At 39.3% G+C, this 20,812-nt stretch overlaps 1 protein-coding gene across 5 annotated transcripts in view; it reads left to right on the forward strand.

The window, feature by feature from the left end:
• Positions 1-20,812, forward strand: part of EBF1 (EBF transcription factor 1) — a 422,414-nt gene that overhangs the window by 381,933 nt on the left and 19,669 nt on the right. For all 5 annotated transcript variants that reach the window (XM_048487679.1, XM_048487684.1, XM_048487680.1 and 2 more), the window contains exons 12-13: positions 17,524-17,589; positions 19,806-19,983. In XM_048487679.1, the coding sequence (XP_048343636.1) occupies positions 17,524-17,589; positions 19,806-19,983 (244 nt within the window). The remainder of the gene's footprint in view (positions 1-17,523; positions 17,590-19,805; positions 19,984-20,812) is intronic.

Genomic DNA, 20,812 nt, shown 5'->3' on the forward strand with positions numbered 1-20,812 from the left:
TTTGAAGAAAAATCTGAATTCTAAAAGAAATACATAGCAACAACATCTGTAGATTTAAAAAGCTCACTGGCCAAAACAGCCTTGCTTTCTACCAGTAGAAGACGGGGAGGAAGCAGAGCCCTTTCTAAGACTGTTTTGGCCATTCAGGAGGAATCAGTGGGCCAGGCCTGGTAACAACTATTGAGTAACTTGCTACCAATTGACTTGCCTAACATTACCCAGGCCAGTTACACAGTCTCCTTCTAACCTACATCACAGTCAGTTGTTGTGAGGACAGAATGAAGAGGAGAAGGCTATGTTAGCTGCTTTGGAATTCCATTGTGGAGAAAGACTGGGTATAAAAGTCTAAATAAATATCATATGTGTTTTCAAGCTTACATATTCACTTTCCAAGTTTTTCTTCAGACATCTCTTTAGTTATGAGTAAGATGCTTATGGATTTAGAACAAAGGAACCATCTTGAATTATGTAGTGATGCCAAAAGGAAATGTGCACCCTGAGCCTAGAGACTGAGCACCCCACCTTTTCCAGTGCTTCCAGATTATTTAAAATTCTTAACCATTCCAATCTTTTGAAGTCTTTTCTTACTGACCAGGCATAATGCCCCCCCCCCAACAAATTACTTGCCTAGTTCTTAGGTAGTCCAATTGAACAGAGAGTCTTCCCACGTGGAAAGGCAAAAGCAAAAACATTTACTCATTTTTTTTCATTCAGATGTGATTTATATTCTTCTACAAGATCTCAGAAAGGGTATGATTACTGTTTTCACTAAATTGGGTGGACTGTTCTCACATTCTTAAATCAGACATTTCCAGAACAATAACAGTATTTGCAATATGTAATAAAAACAATGCCCATAATCTTCCTGACATGGAATTAAAAATAATTTTGAGCTATACACCCCTAATTCCTTCTCTTCTTTCTCTTTCTTCTCTCTTTGTTCCTTATCCTCCTTTCCCCTCAGTAGGACTTATTGTCCCAAACCAGGTCACTGCTTCTACTGCTGCTGTGAAGTCTTTTGTTGCCAACCATGTGGCCAGCCAAACCATCAGGCAAACAGAGGCTCGCTCTCTCTTCCCATCCTTGCCCATTCCTTCTAGTATTCTCATGCACAACTGGCAAATGTAGTTCCAATGTAGATTAGACACTATATCAGACTTTTTCTGGGCACTATATTGCCTAGGATGTAGAGAGCTGAGTTTCTCAGGAGAGTATCTAATGTAATGACAGGAGGGGGAAAAGAGCCTCTATTCCCTGGTGGTTTGCCAACACCAGCAATAACCTTTAAATGTCTATTCAAAATTGTTGTCCCTAACACATAATAAGTGTTGCTGGGGAAGTGTCAGGCACAGAGGGAGGAAGAGAAGGAGAGAGGGATTAGAAGGAAGAGAATAGTAGGAAATGAGCAGATGACATCAGTACATTTGTCATTATTCTAGTTTGGTTTTGTTGCCCAAAAGAATGATATGGATTAGTTTTCTTTCAGTTCATTTAAAATATTTGTTTTGATTGTGAATTGATAAAAATGCTGCCAACATAAAGGGGGGAGGAATTCCTTGAGATATCCATGCTTTAAATCTTTTCTATAGGGATTTCATGGGCATTCATCATAGTCAGGGTCCATCTTGTCATTCGTGAAATGGGGTTCAAATGAGATGGAATTAATTTTCAACAATTCCTAAAGTATAATGTTGGTGCTTTATGATAGTTTAGTACATATACTGTGATCCGCTTTCTCTAGTAGAATATGACCATTGCATGAATCTCACTGAACACCCTAACTGGACGATCCAGAGTGTTTTATTCCTATCATCATGATGCCATTTAGTAGAGTGTGCAGAAGATAGTTTGAAGCCACTGACATAATTTTTTCATAAGAAACACAAAACTTTACAATCTGTACTTAATGAATGACACTTGAAAACGGGACTATTTTGGTCAAATGAATTGAGAAGTAATGTTTCTTTTCTAAGAGTTCTCATGAAGGAAAGGAAGGGTACCATTTTGAGATCACGCTTAGTGATCCATCACTGTAAAGTCTGCTATCCCAGCCCACCTTCTCAGAGGTTACTCAATCAAACTAGCAGCTCTTATAACTGTATTATTGCTTATGGAACAGTAATTGCGGCAGTGCGGGTAAAAATTAGCTTTTCTAAAAAAGAGTAAATAATTTGCACTTAGTACAGGTGGAAGTCAAATAATTCATTTTATAACACTTGGACTAATATCCATAGCTCTTCACTAGAATTAACTGCAACTCAGACAAACTCTCTTGTCTTCATTTTGCTTCCATTGATTTTTTTCATTAAGGTAATAACAGGTTTCCCCCCCTTTCTGTTGTAAAAGTCAGACATTTTGCTTACAATGGAATAATTCATTTAGACAGTAACATCCTCTAACTACAACAGTGAGCAAACTTGTGCTGTCCTTTAAAATAAAGATATATGTACTCTGCTTCACTGTAACTATGTCTGAAAGGTGGTTCTGTGCTTGAAAATTAAGCTATTGTAGATGATTCAGTTGTAGATTATAGATTATTATAAATGACAAAGGAAAAAGCATGTGACTATACTGTATGTGGTACAATAGATTTTTGTTTGGTTTTGAAAAACATAGGCATTTCAGCTTGTCCTAGATTTATTTTCAGCTGTCAGGCCATTGCATGGTAACCCAGGAATCTGGAAAAAAAATCATTACAAACTGATATAGCAGAAAATGGCGGTCAACATTTCTTCAATTGTTTGCATTATAGGTAACATTTTAAAGTTAAAGGAAAGAAGCCATGAAAACATTGCTGACACTTCTCTGATTTGGTCAAGTAAACAACATTGTTTTAATCTTCTTTCACTTGTTTTCTTGTTTCCAAATGTTCTTAATAGAGGCTTCTCAAAGAATAGTTTTATCTGCCACCATCAAAAACTGATGCAACAATTGATATGATGATTAGAATCTCACTGCTGGGCAACTGAGGGGAGCATTGTCTTACATACCTTCTATTTCTGGGGTTATTTACCGTGCAATCCCTAAATAGTGTTACACATTTTAAAATCCATTTAAACCAATGAGTTTAGAAGGGTGTAACTCTGTTTTAGGACTCCACTATACATTTTTCAGTTTGAGTAACTGCATAAGACAAATGCTTAGCAAAATTAGTTACTGCCAGCTTTTCTAAAGCTGCTTAAATGTGTTCAGAAATTAATCACATCTTTCCCTTGCTGATAATAAGAAAGAAAGTTGATGAAGTGCTTTAACAACATAAGGCAAGGAGCACTTCAGTAAAATAGGTCTGCTTGAGCTGAAGCATCTCTGCAATAAAATACTATTAAGTCCTTTGAACACAGAGTTATAAAGCATAATTGTTACACATTTGGCATTTAATGCTTCCCTAGAAATTACCACTTGGTATCTAGATGTAAGCTATTCTCTTTCTTTTCATTTCAATTGGGTCTGAAGTGGTCCTTTATTGTAATGAGAATGCCCCTTCTCAGAGACTTTTTAAAAATTATGCCAATGATAAAATGTAAGTGAATGTACTCATTTGTAGGGGTTATGACAGAGAAGTTTGGGTTGTTTTTTTAAAAAAAAAACTTTCTACTATAAAGGTCTCTCAGCATTACTGCAGTCTTTGTTTCAGCATGTTTATACATTAAGCCTGGGCAGACTGTAGCAAAATACCATCATAGGTCAGACAATCACAGCTTGTAACTGTTCAACTTTATATCTTCCATTAATACCAGAAGTTATACAGCTTCTAAGGAGACTTTTATCTGAGAATTATATTCCAGAAATTCTTCTTTCTTGGGTTAAGAAAAATATCTGTTTAATCCAATCTCATTGTAATTTTTTAATGAACGTTAAGGAATCTGTGCCCAAAAAAGAGACTGAAACCATCAGGCACAATTGGTATATTGTGGCTCAATTCAGTTAATTACAAGGATTGTTGATAAGTCTTGCAGGGCCCAATACAGAAGTTGAACGACATGGGGAATAAGATTGTACCTTGTGGAGCTTCACAAGAGACCTCCACACTGTGGATTTCTGGTCTCCAATGGCAACCCTTTGAGTCCGATCCATGGGGAATGATTTAAGCCCATCCTCTGATACCTACTTCTGCCTCCAAATGCCTAATCAGAGTGGCATGATCCACAGCATCACAGACTGCACATAGATCCAGTAGGAGCCACAAAGAAACATGGCCTTGGTCTCCTTTCAGAGGAAAGTGATCAGCTATAGCCACCAGAGCCATTTTTGTCCCATAGCCCTGCCAAAAATCAAATTGAGAAGTGTCCAAAGCACACAAATTATCCAAGAAAACTGAATACTCGCTGATCTCTCAATCACTTTGCCTAGAAAGGGAGAATATCAACTGGATGATAATTGGCCACATCATTTTTGTGTATGGATGATTTGCTTTTTAGAGTGGCCAAGGAAAGATACTCTGAGTTAGTGACTGACATTTGGTAATCCAAAGCTCATTATTATGGTCCTTATATTATTTTAGCAACCAGAATGGACAGGGGTCTATTGCACAAGTACAGTGGAAACCTCGGTTTTCATTGCCTTCGGTTTTCATCGGTTTTGGTTTTTCATCTTTTTTTAGTGAAAAATTTGTGGCTGCATATACATTTTCTAGTGGGATCCAATAGCTATATTCCCTCTCTGTTATCAGATCACTTTATTTCAGAATGGTATACTTTGATCTTTAGAAAGGTTGAAGCTATTGGTTTCCCCTTGGAATCACTCCTTATGCTCACAAAGGTGGAAGCCTTCAGACTAGTTAAGAATAGGCTCTTGGATCTTGATTTTCATAATTTGACTCGTGCTGCCAAGACAACCTGTTCTCTGACTACATTATTAAATCCCATGCTTGAGCGTGGAATTATGGCAACATAGCTTAGATCTGCTGATAAATCCCATTTTCCAGAGAAAGAGCCTTGGCTACTGCAAGATGTAATATTAACTGCCATCGAAGCTCTCTCTGCTGGAGGGAAGATTTAAGAATATGGAACGTTCTAAAAGAGTTTGTTCATGTGATAGGACTACAGTTGAAACACTTGACCATTCTTTGTTTCTATGCCCTAAATACAATAAGATACGCATGAAATACATGAATTCCATTTTCTTGAAATGTTCTCAGTGGCATGAGTGTTATAAGATACCCAAACTCCTGAACAGCTCTGATGTGCTCTTTTGTGAAACTGTTGCAAATTTTATACTTGAAATTAGTAATTTTAGCAATTTTAACTGTATTTCTTAACCTTGTTTTGTTTTAAAACTTTGTCCCGTTTTATATGCCAATAAAGGCTTGTGTTGTTGTTAGTGAAAAATTTGTCTTGGTTTTCATCGATTTGCAGTAAGGTGCAGGGGGTTGTGGAGAAAAATCACCTGGACAAAGCTGTTGCAGGCCGTGTCTGCAACTTGTTTAATGACAATGTCTTGTCCCATTTCAGACAAATCTTAAAGAGGAGTCAGAAACAGACCTCTTTGGACAGCTTTCTGGTGCGACATTGGTCCACTGGCTCTGAAGCTGGTCCTAGTGTTATTGTTTCTTACTGTTTTCAGCATTAAACAATACGTTTATTCACCAAAAAATTTGTTTTGGGTATGTTTTTTGGAGTGCCTAGAACAGATTAATTGGATTTACATTGATTCCTATGGAAAAGTTTGCCTTGATTTTCATCGGTTTCGGTTTTCATCGATTCCTTTCAGACGGATTACCAACGAAAACCGAGGTTCCACTGTAGTAACTTTCACAAATCCAAGACTCCTTCTACTTTCCATCATGATAACTGAATCAACATGGTCCACAAACAGTCCAGATGATGTATAAAGTGTTTCTTTTGCCTGACCTGTATTACTGCTGGCATCCAGATCAGAGGACCTTTGTTATGTTATCACCAAAAACTATGCAAAGGTTTTCCCCAGAACCATAAACTCCCTATTTTCAGCATGCTATTGCCCCTTCAGAAGCCATGCAGCATCACTGAGCAGAAAAGCTATACAGTTGTCCAAAATTATAGTTATGATGTGTTGCCGTTAGCATCGGTCAACAGGTGTTCTTCTATGTCAGTACTGCTCTTGTTTCCAGGCACTTAGCTTTTGTATCTCTCCCTCTCCAGTAGGGAGGGACTTTCTTCTATTCGTTGTATGTGATGTCTGGGCCCTGCTGTGTTCCCCACCCAAAGAGCCACAGGCTAGGAGCCCTCTGGCTCTGAGAGACTCGCACCTCTGTCAAGGTCCTGGCCCTTTGTAGCTGAAGAAACTGCAGTCTCTTCTCACCGTCAGCAATGCAGAAAGACAGGAAAAAAACGTGGAACAAAAAGAAAAAGCTTGTGAAAGTTCTTACACACACACACACACACACACACACACACACACACACACACACACACACACACACCCTGCCAACATCAATGAGAGTTGGCTGGATTCAGTTTTCCATCTCTGATTATTCTTCCCTGCCAGCTTGAGTATATAGGTGTACAATGTATTCATAGGCAACATGAGGGACATAGGATATCCTTGTCTGTACCCAAGGCAAATTACTCATGCGCCAGTATCGAGAAAGTGAAATGAGTTCTCAATTTCTGCATTGTCTGGGAGGCACTAATTATCCTGAGATTGGGCCAGCAATGTTTTTTCAACTATCAATTGAACTTCCCTTCACACAAGATGTATGGGATCCCGGTGCTATCCTGCAGTAAATGCTTCATTGTTAACACTGTGCATTTATTCACCAGTTTTGAGTATTCAAAAGATTTTATATGCTTTACTGCATTGCAAGCATTCTAGCAACTCTGTCAAACCAGAGAAACAAAATTTGAAAACTGTCTGATTTGCTGTTCAGTCTCTTAGCTTGCTAAACCACACCAGTTTTCAGATGTAGAATTTGTTGGACATGGCCAAGGAATTATTAAAGATAAATAGAAGAGTTATTATGTTAAAGTATGGCATCTAAATTTAAATTTAAAGTATGGCATCTAAATTTAAATTTAAATTTTGAGCTTTTATATTTGGAATATGTACTGAGAAATTTTATCGCTGCTTTTAAATGTTTATTTAATTCACATTGTATTTTATATGTTGTACACCGCCCAGAGCCCTTCGGGGATGGAGCGGTATAAAAGTCTAATAATAATAATAATAATAATAATAATAATAATAATAATAATAATAATAATAATAATAATAATAATAATAATAATAATAATAATAATAATCTGTGCTTATCTCACAACTGTTGAAAACAAAGTCCTCTTCCTAATGAGTAAAATTATGGGCAACATTTTACCAAGCTTTATTTAAATTTGATAAAACCATTGTATTCTGGGGACAGAGCTGCAGCTTGTGGCAGAGGCTGGTGCCACAAGGGAGATGGGGGCAGAAGCATCACCTTGAGGGGCCTCCCTGATGCCGCTGTGTGCAGATGAAACCTGGCGCGGGGCTGGGCTTGCCCCTGCCAAGCCAGCCTGGACAGGCACATGGCGGGGTGACATTCAAATTTGTTTAATTTAATTACATAAATAGGCCATAAAAATTTTAGTGGGTCACAGAGGAGAGATATTAGAATAACAGGACCATGGGAAAAAAATTTGGTAAACACTACCCTATCACATTGGGAAGTATTTTAGAAGATAAGTTCATACACACAGACTAAATTCTTTTCATTATCTTTGTATGGGTTTCCTACGCAGCAGTGGCGTAGGAGGTTAAGAGCTCATGTATCTCATCTGGAGGAACCAGGTTTGATTCCCAGCTCTGCCACCTGAGCTGTGGAGGCTTATCTGGGGAATTCAGATTAGCCTGTACACTCCTACACACGCCAGCTGGGTGACATTGGGCTAGTCACAGCTTCTCGGAGCTCTCTCAGCCCCACCTACCTCATAGGGTGTTTGTTGTGAGGGGGGAAGGGCAAGGAGATTGTAAGCCCCTTTGAGTCTCCTGCAGGAGAGAAAGGGGGGATATAAATCCAAACTCTTCTTCTATTTCAGTGTTTATAGCACAAAACTATGTAAATCAGAGTTTCTTCAGTCTACTACAGAATTATTGTCCTTGTGATCAAGAGGTGGTTTTCTCATTGATTTGTAATGTATTGTGCCTTGATGCCTGCATACATTTACCCTTTAGTGTTCAAAGATTTTGCTGTCTCATATATGCTCACTATATTTTGTTTATAAGCTTATTTCAATGTGGAGCAGGTAGGAAGGTCATCCATGAACATTTTTGTTATTGCCTCAGGCATAGACTGTGATCTTTAGTTTGGAGGAAGACTTTTCAGCACATTACAGCTTGGAGATACTTTAGCTGAGTGAGTCCTTTGTGAGAGAATATGGATTCAGCAAAGGATGCTGAAGAAAATAATATCTGTAGCTTAATTTTATTCTTCTATGTTCCTATTCTACAAAGGAATATTATGAGGAAAGTTGTTAAGGATGGGCAATGAGTGAGAGAGAGATGATGGGAAGAGACACAACACAGTTGGTGTTGAAAGATGCTGGATTCTGGTATGTGCACTTCATGTGTAAGAATGATTTTAGGTTACAATCTTCAAGTTATTAAATTGTTGAAAGCTTTCATGACTGAAATCAACTGGCTGTTGTGGGTTTTCCAGGCTGTGTGGCTGTGGTCTTGTGGTTTTTCTCCTAACATTTTGACTGCATCTACGGCTGGTATCTTAAGTGGCATATCAAAGTACGATGTGTTTCTGTCCATCTTACATCTGAAGATGCCAGCCATAGATGCAGGCAAAATGTTAAGAGTAAAAACTGCCAGACCACAGCCACATAGCCCAGAAAATCTACAACAGCCACTTCAAGGTATTGCTGGGATCAGGTCACAGGACTTCAGTCATGTCAAATCCATATTCTAGTGATATGTGTAAAAACTCAGGGCAGGATGAAGTAAATTAATGGAGTACAGAAAAGAGCTAGAGATGAAGGAATGAGAGGAACTGACATGAAGAATGTGTTCTATTTCCTGTGGGTCATGATTTTTTTCCTTTGAATTCTGCCCTCAGTGTGATGGAAATTATTCAGGCTTCGTCTTATCCCATTTCACCATTTTTGTTTCAGTCACTGCTCAGTTGTTCAAGTTATACACTTCCTCCGTTCTTCCTGTCTTGAATAAGATTGCATTTTAATATTTTATGTAAATCTCTTTGATGAAAAAGTAAGATGATTATGTAGATGGTGTGTTTATATAAATATTTTTAAAAAATCTTGGCCATTATGATTTTAGTGTCTGCTGATTCACTACATGGAAGATAACCTATGTGAGATACAGAAAGCTATAGATGTAGACAGGGGCGTACCACCCATGGGGATGGGGGGAGGTCAAATGATCCTGGGCACAATGGCAGAGGGGCGCAAAATTGCCCCCACCCCCTCCTTCCCCTCCCGTCCGAGCCACCTCCTTCCCTCCCCAGGTCCTCGGCATCCCTGCAGGCCAGCTTCTGCCCTCCCCAGGCTTGGACAGGGTTGCTTGGGTGCAGCAGCAGGCCGACCCAGGAGCTGCCCTGCCACTGTGGTGCCCATCCGAGCTGCCCCTGACCATGGGCACTGAGCATGGGGGAGCAGGGGGTGCCCGGAGCAGGTGTGGTCCCCGGGCGCCATTCCCCCCTGATATGCCTCTGTGGATGATTTGGGTAAGAGGTCTTTCTTTTCCGTTTTTTGCAGTGCAAAGATTAAAGGCATTCCATCTATCCCCACCCAACTTGAAGTCGATGAGAACAGAAAGGAGCTCTTTCTAACCTCCCTTTTCCAATGCAGAGATGAGAAGCATTGCATCTATCCCTGCCTAGTTTGGCAGACTGGGGCGGGGGGGCGGGGAACAAAGCAGTGTAATGCATATACATTGCTTCTGTATGTATGCATCTTGGAAGAGAGAAAGAGAAACAAGCTGATTCTCTCCATTTTGTAGTGCAGAAGTATTGCTTCTGCACCCTCTTAGCTTGAAAGGGAGGGAAGCGCTTCCTTTTGTAACATCACATTTACTAAAAAGTGTGTGCATGTAGATAAGAAGCAGACTTTCCTCTGATCCCTGATGAACTTTGAATCAGTTTCTGATCAACAGATATCTACAAACTTAGTATTCACAACTGTTTGAGTTGCTCAGTGCAATCCAAACATATTCCTGATAAGCTCAGTCTCATTCTGTCATAGAAGGTGAGCTTGTATGCTGAATGGACTCAGTGAAGCATAGATTATTAAAAGATGACAAATGGGAGACCACAAGATCTTGCGGGGGGAGGTCTGATTTCCCCTGCCCCGCTATTTTCTCTTTCACTTCCCTGGAGGCCCCCATAGCCTCTCCCCTTTTCCTGCTTCTATCTCTTCTTCTCCCCCAGCACCCAGCCTCTGTATTAAGGTTCCCCTGCTTTCCTGTCCGTGGAAGCCTCTACCCAGGAAAACTATGGCCCAGTTGCATGATGCCATTGGGCCAAACTGTTGTGCAGTGCTGGCCATTGCACCATAAGGAACCTGCAAAAACATGCATGGGGCACATTATTTTCTGCCCACCTGCATTAAGCTTCCTTCCTTCCCCTAGCACCGTGGTGGCTCCAGATGTTATGGACTACAATTCCCAATTGGCCATGCTGGCAGGGGCTGATGGGAATTGTAGTCCATAACATCTGGAGTGCCAAAGGTTCGCCACCACTGCCCTAGCAGACTCTGCCTGGGAAAACTGTGGTCAAATTGCATAGTGCTGGCCACTGGACAAGGCCCCACATTATATTGGGGAACTGTCAAGGACTTGTGGAAGGCACCCGACTTTACATTGTATCCCCATACCCACACTATTTCCTCTGTCTCTCTGCCTGGCAGCCTCCTTATCCTCTGCTTTCTTCTGACCTTCCCACCCACCACATGTTCAGTTTTTCCTGCTTCCTTCTGTCCTTTCTAACCACCAACTATCTTACCTTTTCTCTGCCACCATCTTCAGCTATTTCCTATGTATTTGTTTCATATGTGGCCCACTTTTCTCCACAGTGAGGACCCAAAAGCAACTTACATAATTGTCCTCTCCATGCTATTTTCCCAACAACTCTGTGAAGTAGACTGGGCTGAGAGTATGTGACTGGCCCAAGGTCACCCAATGAGCTTCCCCAGCAGAGTAGAAATGTGAACCTAGTCTTCCAGATTCTAGTACAAATCTCTCATTGACTTTCAAAGGATGGCTACTGTTGAACAGTAATAAGTAGTTGGTCCTGGGGAAGTCATGTGAGTTCGGTGGTAGCAAGTCATCAGCAACTGCTGCCAGAACTGGCCTTAATTAGCCCTCACTCAACACTCCAAAGGGCCCTGCCCTAGCCCATTTCCTTTCCCTGACAGAAACCAAGGTTTCAACTGGCGATACTGTTGTAATTGTCTATCAACAGCCACAGAGAACATTTCTTTCTTAGGTATACATTTCCATCTATTATTGGGGGGGGGAGGTTTAACCCCTCCTCCAGTATTTTTTTTTAATTCAGATTTTTCTGAAAACCTGGGGCTTTCCTCAGGCTTGTAGAAGGCTCTGTCTTTCCTGTTCGCAGCTCTGGTCTCCAACTTGCCACAAATTTGCCATCTTGAGAATTATATACATTGATGATGTGACAGCACATAAATGGTTAATGTTTTGGTAGAATATTTCTTCCTTATGCACAGTGGACTACATAGGTGGTTCAGACATCTAGTGCTTTCTTAGAAAAGAAGTTATATGTACAATTTGTAACTAATATTCCATGAAGTTTCTTAGCATCAATTAAACTTGAAATCTGCATGCATTGTTCTGTTTACCCATCTGTTTACCCATATGAAATCAGAGGTCAACAAGAATGTTTGACATATCTTAGTAAGTGAAATTTATACTCAATGAGCCAAATATGAAAATGTGAGGATACGTTTTGCCACAAATGCATAGGGTGTTAATGTTGGACATTATAATTCATGGTTTTGAATTGCATGGTTTTGATAAGATTCTGTAGTGGCAGCATCCACTGAACAAAAGAAAGTTAAATCATTGCTTTAGATGTGAGTTTTTAGCAAGTTTAGCTCTCTGATAGCATTTGTGTCACAGTAATGCATCTGGGTCTAAATCTATCATATTTCATACAGGGTGGCAGATGAATTCAAATTCCCCGTTCATTGGGTGACCATGGGCCAGTCACACACCCTCAGCTTAGTCTACTTCACAGGGTTGTTGGGAGAATAGACTGGAAAGATCTATACCATGGATGAAGTTGATACACTGGCTTACTGAGCACACATGTTCAGAATCCAAATGGAGGAAGGAGTCAAGCCCAATAGTCCAGAAAGGGCAGGATATAAATCTAATAAAATAGAAGGAATTGAACCTATAGGGGCTAAACACTACTTCACTTATTCACTTGGCTTAGTAATATATCTCTTCCCTAAAACAGAATAAGCTTTGAGATTTCTTTGTTCTTCCATTGGTTCTTCTTCTAACATAAACAAATTTAAACACAAGAAGAATCTTTTTTGTTATTATTTTGGCCCAGACTTATTGCCATTATGAACTTACAAGAAACAGAAGGTTTTTTTAAGCACTAGTAGAGAAGCAAATCTTTCCTTACAGATGCCTCTATAAATTATATATTAGCTTCAGTCAAATTCTGTTGCTTCAGAAATGTCTTTGCTGGCATATTTGGATGGAAGTACTTTTATGAGTTTCCAATTTATTGCCATAAAATGTTTCTGGAAGATATCCAAAAAGGGGATCTGTACTCCAAAAAGGGAAACATTTCTGTAAATTTCTAAATTATTTAAACCAAGATTTCACCTTAAAAGATAGTGCTTGCATTTAAACTGATTGGTTCTGGTTCTGACTGAGTGAGGTATCTGAATTTAAATTTATTTACATCATATCTAGATGGCAGTTGGAAAGAGGGCAAACTATACGCATCCTCTGTTTCCTTGCCACTTTCATCCACAACTTTTCTTTAACCATAAGACAAACATTGTAGTGATTCAGGAGGAAGAGTGGGCCAGATGTAATCTGTGACCCTGTGCTGTAATCTGTGGCACAGAGAAGCTCATTTAGTGCTGGGGTCTGCCTGGCTGGGTCCAGCTTTAAACTGCAGGCTCCTCCTATGAAGTTTGCAGTTCAATGCTCACTCTTCAGATATTTGTAAAATATATGATTTGGCCCACACACAAAAGTTTGGAGATTCCAGTACTACACTAGTTTCTGGCTATTTTAAGAACTATTGCCAACTTCTGTCATGAAAGTCTAAGGGCCTGACTTGATAGGATGCTGGGAGATTTCTGCTCACATCTTTCCAGTGTTTTGATAACCTCACCTATGGACATGTTTAGATGGCAGCCATCCTGGATGGGGAGGAAATTTAACTCTTCCACTGTTGTACAATTGGGATAATTAAAACTGAAAGTTCTTCTCCCACATGTACACAGACAGACAGAGTACTGGCCTTGGAAAGTAAAAAGATTGACAAAGGATGCTCATAAATATAATGATGTTAGGTTGTAAATCATCTTCATTCAAATGTACAGGATGAAAAGGAATGTGTACAGGATTCTGGCTGCCCTGTTGCTATATACACTTACTAGGGAGTATAAATTTTGTTGGATACATATGGGATTTACTTTTGAATAAACCAATGTATTGAATTGGGATGCTAGTCCCATGGATTGAGAGAAAGGTAACTGATGTACAAGTACTTCATGAATCTCATTGAGGCCATCCTGTGTACCAAGAAGTTTCAATGAGAAGTCTTGAATGTCTTTGTAAAATGGGACATAGATTCTTCATTTTCTTCATTTTAACATGTGTTCTACTTTTTAAGGGCCTTAAAATATTTTTATTTTATTAAATTTATATCCTGCCCTCCCCAATGGAGGTCAGGTTATATTAAACAGTAACATATATCAATTTAGTTATCCTGCAACATCATTTGCTTGAAAACATGCTTTCTGTGTCACAGTGTGTGTGTGTGTGTGTGTGTGTGTGTGTATGCGTGTGTGCATGCGTGCATGCGTGCGTGTGTGTATCTGAGCCCCTTTCTATGGGATATTTCTGTTGCTATAGACAGTATCACTTTAATTTTCAATGACATAGATCTTTTTATACTAACTATCCTTCTTGTAATACCATTTACAAATTTAATCAGTGCATTTTAATATTCCATATACTTTAAGTGCAGTATGCAATAAATAGCCAGGCTTCATCTTAAACATGCTTTAGCTTTAAATTGTTAAAGCTGCAGAGCCCTTTCAATCTACTTACATAATGTCATAAAATATACATTTCAAGGTAAATGAAGTCAGCTACTTCAATTTAGTCTCTCAAACTGGTAGTAAATGAGAGGTTAACACTATGGTGCCAAAGCCATTATTGAGTAAATTTAGCACCTTGGACAGCTCTGTAAAATCTTTATTGCTTTCCTGACCTGCTCGTCATGTTCTGTCTATGTGTTCAGTGGCTCTCAGCTCTGATTGAAAGGCAATATATTAGATCCCGAACACAAACACGCTCGGGGGCTGGTTCACTGGGAGCGTAATGACATGAAGGTGAGAACAATTTTCTGGTCACTGCAATTCAAGCACCTTGCGAGGGCTATTGCAGTAACTTATAGAAGACTTTTAGGTGCCGTTTTTTATTTGAGGTAATGACAGTGTTTCCTATGGGAATCGAATGGGGATGTGAAAATGCTTTAAATTATGCTAATTTGTATAAACACATATATAATGGCATTTTATTCTGTGTCTTATTAAAGTCTAGGCTAACTATTGAAGTCATAATCCTTAAAGTAAAAGCTTAGCATTATTGAACAAAGGTTATTTTGTATAACATCTCCCTTGTATAACCTTAGAAAGTCACACAAAACAAATATCTGTTATTGTGTGGAGATGTGGATTATGAAAGCATGTGTTGTATAGGCACTGCAGTATTATAAAATAAAGAAATCCAAAGCACTGGCTACCCGCAAATTTTAATGTGCTCAGATAATAAATTTGGTGGACTATTAATTTTGTAAAAAACAAAAAATCTTACTTTTTTATTAAATGGCTTTTTATTTCCAAATGTTAGAGATTGGATTACAAATGGTAACCACAAAATTCTAAGTAATGATGCAAATTTTCTCCTGAGGAGTTCCACTCCTGAATTAAACTGCTCTAGAATCTTTGGGTTATAAACTGCAGCCTTCAGTCTTGGGGAAAAATGATTTTGGTAGGTCAGAAATTATGCTAAGGAAGAAGGGATAGTTTCCTTTTTTAACAGAAATAATTATTGTTTGGTATGAGCAACTTTTACCATTTTACAGACATCAATTACATCACTGAATTTTATACGTATTCAAACTCCTGTTCTGGCCAAACTGTTTAGCTTACTGTGAACTGGAAAAGTCAAATCTGACAAGCAGCTTTTCTCTCCTACTCTAGAATTTCAATCTTTTACAAGGCAGACAGGACCACCGACATTCTACGTAGCTTGGCTAAAACTGCATGGCCTGATTCCATATGGGTATCGTGCATTCAGTCCATACCCTTTTAAATTATTTAGTGCTTTGGTCAAGCCGCACTGAAAGGACAAAGGCTGTAGCTAGCAATCTCTTCAGAATTGGTTTCAAATGTATTGATTCAGAATCCATCAATTATATAATGCACCTGGCTACATGTGTGAAAAATAATTGAAATGTTCTTTCCGGAGGGTAGATTGTGAGGCAATTTTAAGAAAGAATAAGTGTTTTTTTGGGGAGACTATTGAGAGACTAAAGTGAGGGCACTTGCATCTCATTTTTAAATTTAGGACATCATATAAGTAGCTACTGCAGTATGACAACTATTTTATCATATATTGTAGAGAATTTTAAATTGGAAAAAATGCTAATATACATTTAAAAGCTTGTCATCTAAAGAGTTGTTCGAGGATTTTGAAGAGGTTATGGTGACAGCAAAATGAATGCAATTATATCTCTATTTTCTGATCAGAGACTACAGTATATCAAAATTGAGTATTACTGCTTCTTTTGATAAGAAAAAACTAGCTAGAGTAAGAAACATTTCTAGTTAAACTTCTCAACTTCATTCAGAAGTCAGTAAGAAAACATTGTACCTATTCTTATAAGTCAAATGCAGAAAAATGTTCAGATTCAACTTTGGGAATGTTTTCTGCAGCAACCTACCCAACTAATAAAGTAATTTAAAAATAAAATTGCTTGAAGCAATTAGATGTATACAAGAAGAAGGATTTTTCCAAATATTGTATACTACCCACTCTAATTTGTTCTTCGAATTTTACATACGAAAAGTGTTTCACAGGTGTCACTTTAAATTGCATTGGGACATAGCTTATGAGAACAGGGAAAGTGGGGTGTTACAAATTAATTGAGGAACACATAAAAGATAAACAAATGAGCAGATGGAGAAATTAGCAAGCAAAGAAATTAACAGTGCAATGGGGGGAGGGCTGGCAAAGCAATGGGAGCCCAGTGCTAGCATAAATACCACTTATGCTGGTGTCGGGGGCATTTATGCTGGTATAAAGGCGCTTAAGCTAGTGTTGGGGAGCCGTGCAGTAGCGCAACTCCTGGGTGCCATTGCAGCCACAGCAGCAGCACTCCTCCTGTGCAGGAGCTGAAAGGGGCATTCCCAGGAGCATCTTTAGTTGGCTTCCTGAGCCCTGTGGCTCCTTCCTGAGGAGCCCTGTGACTTCCTGAGGAATGCCCCTGAGCCCTGTGGCTCAGTCCATTGTGCTGCATAGGCCACTTTCATGGGGGAAGGGGGAGCATCTCTATAGGCTTGCTAGCCACAGCGCAGTAAGCCTCTCAGGAGGCAGCATGGATGTGCCATCCCCAGCCCAGTGCAACTCCTTTCCCTCCCCCTCAGGATTCAACTGTAAAGGTAGGGTTAGGCCCAGAATTCAGATATAGTTTTCCATTTATTCTAGATGACACTTTTTTTGAAAGGAGTTCTCACACATATTCCTTTGTGTTTATCTTCAAAATACATTTCTTCTCATATAGAATGCTGCATTTACCCTGTATACCAGGTTGCATCATTTACGTGTTACAAAAGAAGATGAGCCAAGAATGTAGGATATTGCATTGTTATCAGATCAGCTGCTTGAAGAGATAACAATGTAGTTGATCTGATGAGGTCACTGTTCTGTAATATAAATTAAGAACCAAATAAATACAGTGGAGAGATTCATACCATGTTCTGAATGACATTGATTGCAGTAGTCCCGTAAATGACCACAGATCTCATTCTACAATAAACCCGTGAGTGGTTTATAGTATAAATGGTAGACTCAGTTGAGTGACAGATTTTATTTTGCAGCACAAATAAGTCTCACCTTTTGACTTTATTAAGCTTGTGTGTGAATTGGATGAACTCATTTGACACCATTTTGAAATCACTAAGTACTGTTGCTTTTTAAGACTGTATTGCATACAGGAAATAAATATGAGAGCACAGTGTAAAAGAATGCAGCAAAATATTATTTCAACTTACAGTTTATTAAACTCATTAGGTATCTCTTTCTTTTTCTCTCCTCTGATAGGAAGTAATACTCAAGAGGGCAGCTGACCTGGTAGAAGCACTCTATGGTATGCCACATAACAACCAGGTACTTTCTTTCTTTATTACACTGTTCTCAGGACTGGGTATGCTAACATCTAAGTTGTAGGGGTAGTCTATAGCAAAGCTGATAGAAGTCTAAAATCTGAGAAGGGCAAATACATAAAAGTGCTACAGTGTTTGGATAAAGTTTCACAGCTTTATTTTTAAAACACATACAATCAGAGGTGGGATTCAGGGGGTTCCAAAGGTTCTGTAGAACCTGTTGTTAAAATCACTTTTTAAATACTTAAAATATTTTTATTAAGTATTAATATTTGTTAATACTTAAAATAAAAAAGTAATACTAAAAATATTTTTAATACTTTTTAACAGTCATTATTTGAATCCCACCACCATCGGAACCTGTTGTTAAAATGTTTGAATCCCACCACTGCATACAATATCAAAAAGAAGATCGAAATTGGGAACACAAATTTATGCCTTAGGCTGTTTCCGCACGGCCCATTAACGACGGCCTGGGGGCAGTAAAAACACCGCCCCCAGGCCGCCGTTCGCACAGGCGCCGCTGCTGCGTTGCATCAGCGGCGACCTGACTGCGCTTCCCTCCCCCCAGGGTGGCGTCAGGCCGCCCTAAACAACAACCCTTTAAAGGGTTGTTGTTGGGGAGGAAGCGTGCCCCTTCCCAGCTGGCCAGCGGTCGCTTGAAGCCGTGCCGCTGGGAAGGCGCTGTCTCCGTCCCGCCCACTCACGGTGTCACAAATGCGATAGGTAAGCCTGCTGGGCGGTCGCAGCCCCGCCCACACTGTCCTCCGACCCTCCGGGGGGTCGGGCAGGGGCAACGTCGAAGCGGTACGGGCTCTGTGCTGAAGCGACGGCTGTTACAAATGAATCAGGCGAAGAAAGCGAAATCCCGTCTTGAGCCATGCCAAATCTACAAATCGACCTCCATGGGAACTCTTGGCAGCGTGGGGGCGCATCCTGGCCGTGCGGAAACGGCCTCAGTGATTTGTATTTTGTACATGCATTTAGATACTTTCAATTTGATTTAATTATTTATCTTTCACAAATGTTAGGAAGACCTTGTTTTGGTTTTAAAGTTGTGCTGGCTCTTGCAAAGCTTTTAAAATAAACTAAGATATGAGATAATTGAACACTTTTCAGAAATGTTATTTGTTTTATCTGGAACAAAAGGCCCAAATAATATTTTTTTGGGGGGGGGTGAGATCCCAATTTCATAGAAATTATAAGAAGACTCCCTTATTTTTAACACAGAAAACTGGAGACTGTATTGAGGGTGTTTTCATATCTTTTAAAGACTACTTCTTAGGAGCTTCAGTATTAGGAGGCTATTGTGTCAGAAGTGACCTGCCCTGCCACATTTAGGCCAAAAAAATGAGGGCTGGTAATTAAGGAGTGATAAATAAGAAAGTGGAAGCTTGCCCTATCTAATACAAGAAGACTGAAAAACAGGCTATCATCCTTTATGGATGCCTTGGCTTAGAGCACCTTTCCACACCAGGCTGGGTAAGGAGACATACCTATTACCTAGCAGCCATTTTATCTATTAAAGTCAGGGCAAAAAGAGAATCTCAGTGTTTCAAAGCTGTAACTTGGGAATTCATACTTAAATGCTGCTATTTTTGTAGACCGTAATGGACATATTCGTATAGTAATTAAGCCTGGTTCATGCCATTGGTCCTTCTTGCTCAGTATTGTGACCTCTTATTGTCAGCGATTTTTCAAAGTCTTAGGCAATCTTTCCCAATTCCTACAACCTGAGATTAACTGGAATTGCCAGGAACTGCACATTCAAAACAAATTCTCTACCTCTAAGCCTTGGCTGTTCTCTGATGGCATTAGCTTCCTTCGTTATAGTTACTTATTCTAAGAAAATGCCATTTATTCATGTATTTTGCTTTCTCTGCATCAATGACTGACCTTCAAAAATTGTGACTACAAATGAAAAGCTTACTCTTTCCTCACATGTGTAATTAATAATAATCATATTCTTGGCGATTGCTGTAACAGTTTATAAACATTTAAGTACCACATGAAATACAACGTACATCTTCAGTTTTACAGTAATCTTCTGTGTGGATTAGTATTTAATCTTCAACTTATTCAGGACTCACATCTATCCAGTCTTGTTTAATTGTTATGAGGGCGATCCGTTGAATGACCAATTACGTTGGTGCAGTCTAATTAAATGGTCACTGAATTTCTTCTTATTTAGTACCCTGATCTCTTTACTCTTTTCCATAGGAAATAATCCTAAAAAGAGCAGCTGATATAGCAGAAGCGCTCTACAGCGTCCCTCGCAATCATAACCAGCTCCCAGCACTCGCCAACACATCAGTCCATGCAGGAATGATGGGTGTGAATTCCTTTAGTGGTCAGCTAGCAGTCAATGTTTCAGAAGCCTCACAGGCCACCAATCAGGGTAAGAAGTCTCAGTCAAAAGTCAGGGAATATTTAAAGCTTTTTGTTAAAAAAAAATGTTTTTAGTCACAGTGTAATTAAAGAACTCAGCATTGAATAGTCCTTCCACATCTCTCTTGAATGCTTATTTCGTTTTTCATTATATTATATATGGACCATCTACATTATCAGATATTTCAAGCAAAGCAGGGAGGTGATATGTTTCTATTTTGGAAGACGCTTTGTCAGGAAGCATCTAGCAATTTCCTTGGTAAACTACTTGTCATTGTCATTGAGCTCTCACCAGTGAATCCAACAGTGAAGGCACTCTAATTGAACTTTCTCCACTGTCAGCGAACATGCTACATCCAAATATTTTTGCTACTTTATCTGCTTGATCACCAATAGAGAACAATGGTCCTACCTGCCTCCAGCACTCTAATTCTGGGGTGTCTCTGATTAGGAAAAGAAGCAAGGACCTCACAATTTCCAACAACAGCTAAAGATATACATATTTCCCCCCCACCCCCCCCTCCCAGACTTCCTCTTGACTATTTAATTGATAATTTAACAGTAAGGTAATTATTATGTATATTTTCTATACATCTCTTTAACCCCCAGTGGTGGCAAAATCAGAATCAAAGATATTTAAATAAACATTGGCACATGGTGTCACAAACTCCAGTACGCAGACACCAGCCTAGGATCACTTTCAGACTAACCTTAAATTTTCAACAGCATATGGTCCTTTCTGTAGGTAACTGGAGTTTCTTTTATTTTAATAGGCTACATTTGAATAAGCTGCACTTTTATTCCCTCTCTACGGCACCAAATGTGTGTCTTAGATCACA

The sequence above is a fragment of the Sphaerodactylus townsendi genome, linkage group LG03 (assembly GCF_021028975.2).
Source record: "Sphaerodactylus townsendi isolate TG3544 linkage group LG03, MPM_Stown_v2.3, whole genome shotgun sequence".
NCBI lineage: Eukaryota > Metazoa > Chordata > Lepidosauria > Squamata > Sphaerodactylidae > Sphaerodactylus > Sphaerodactylus townsendi.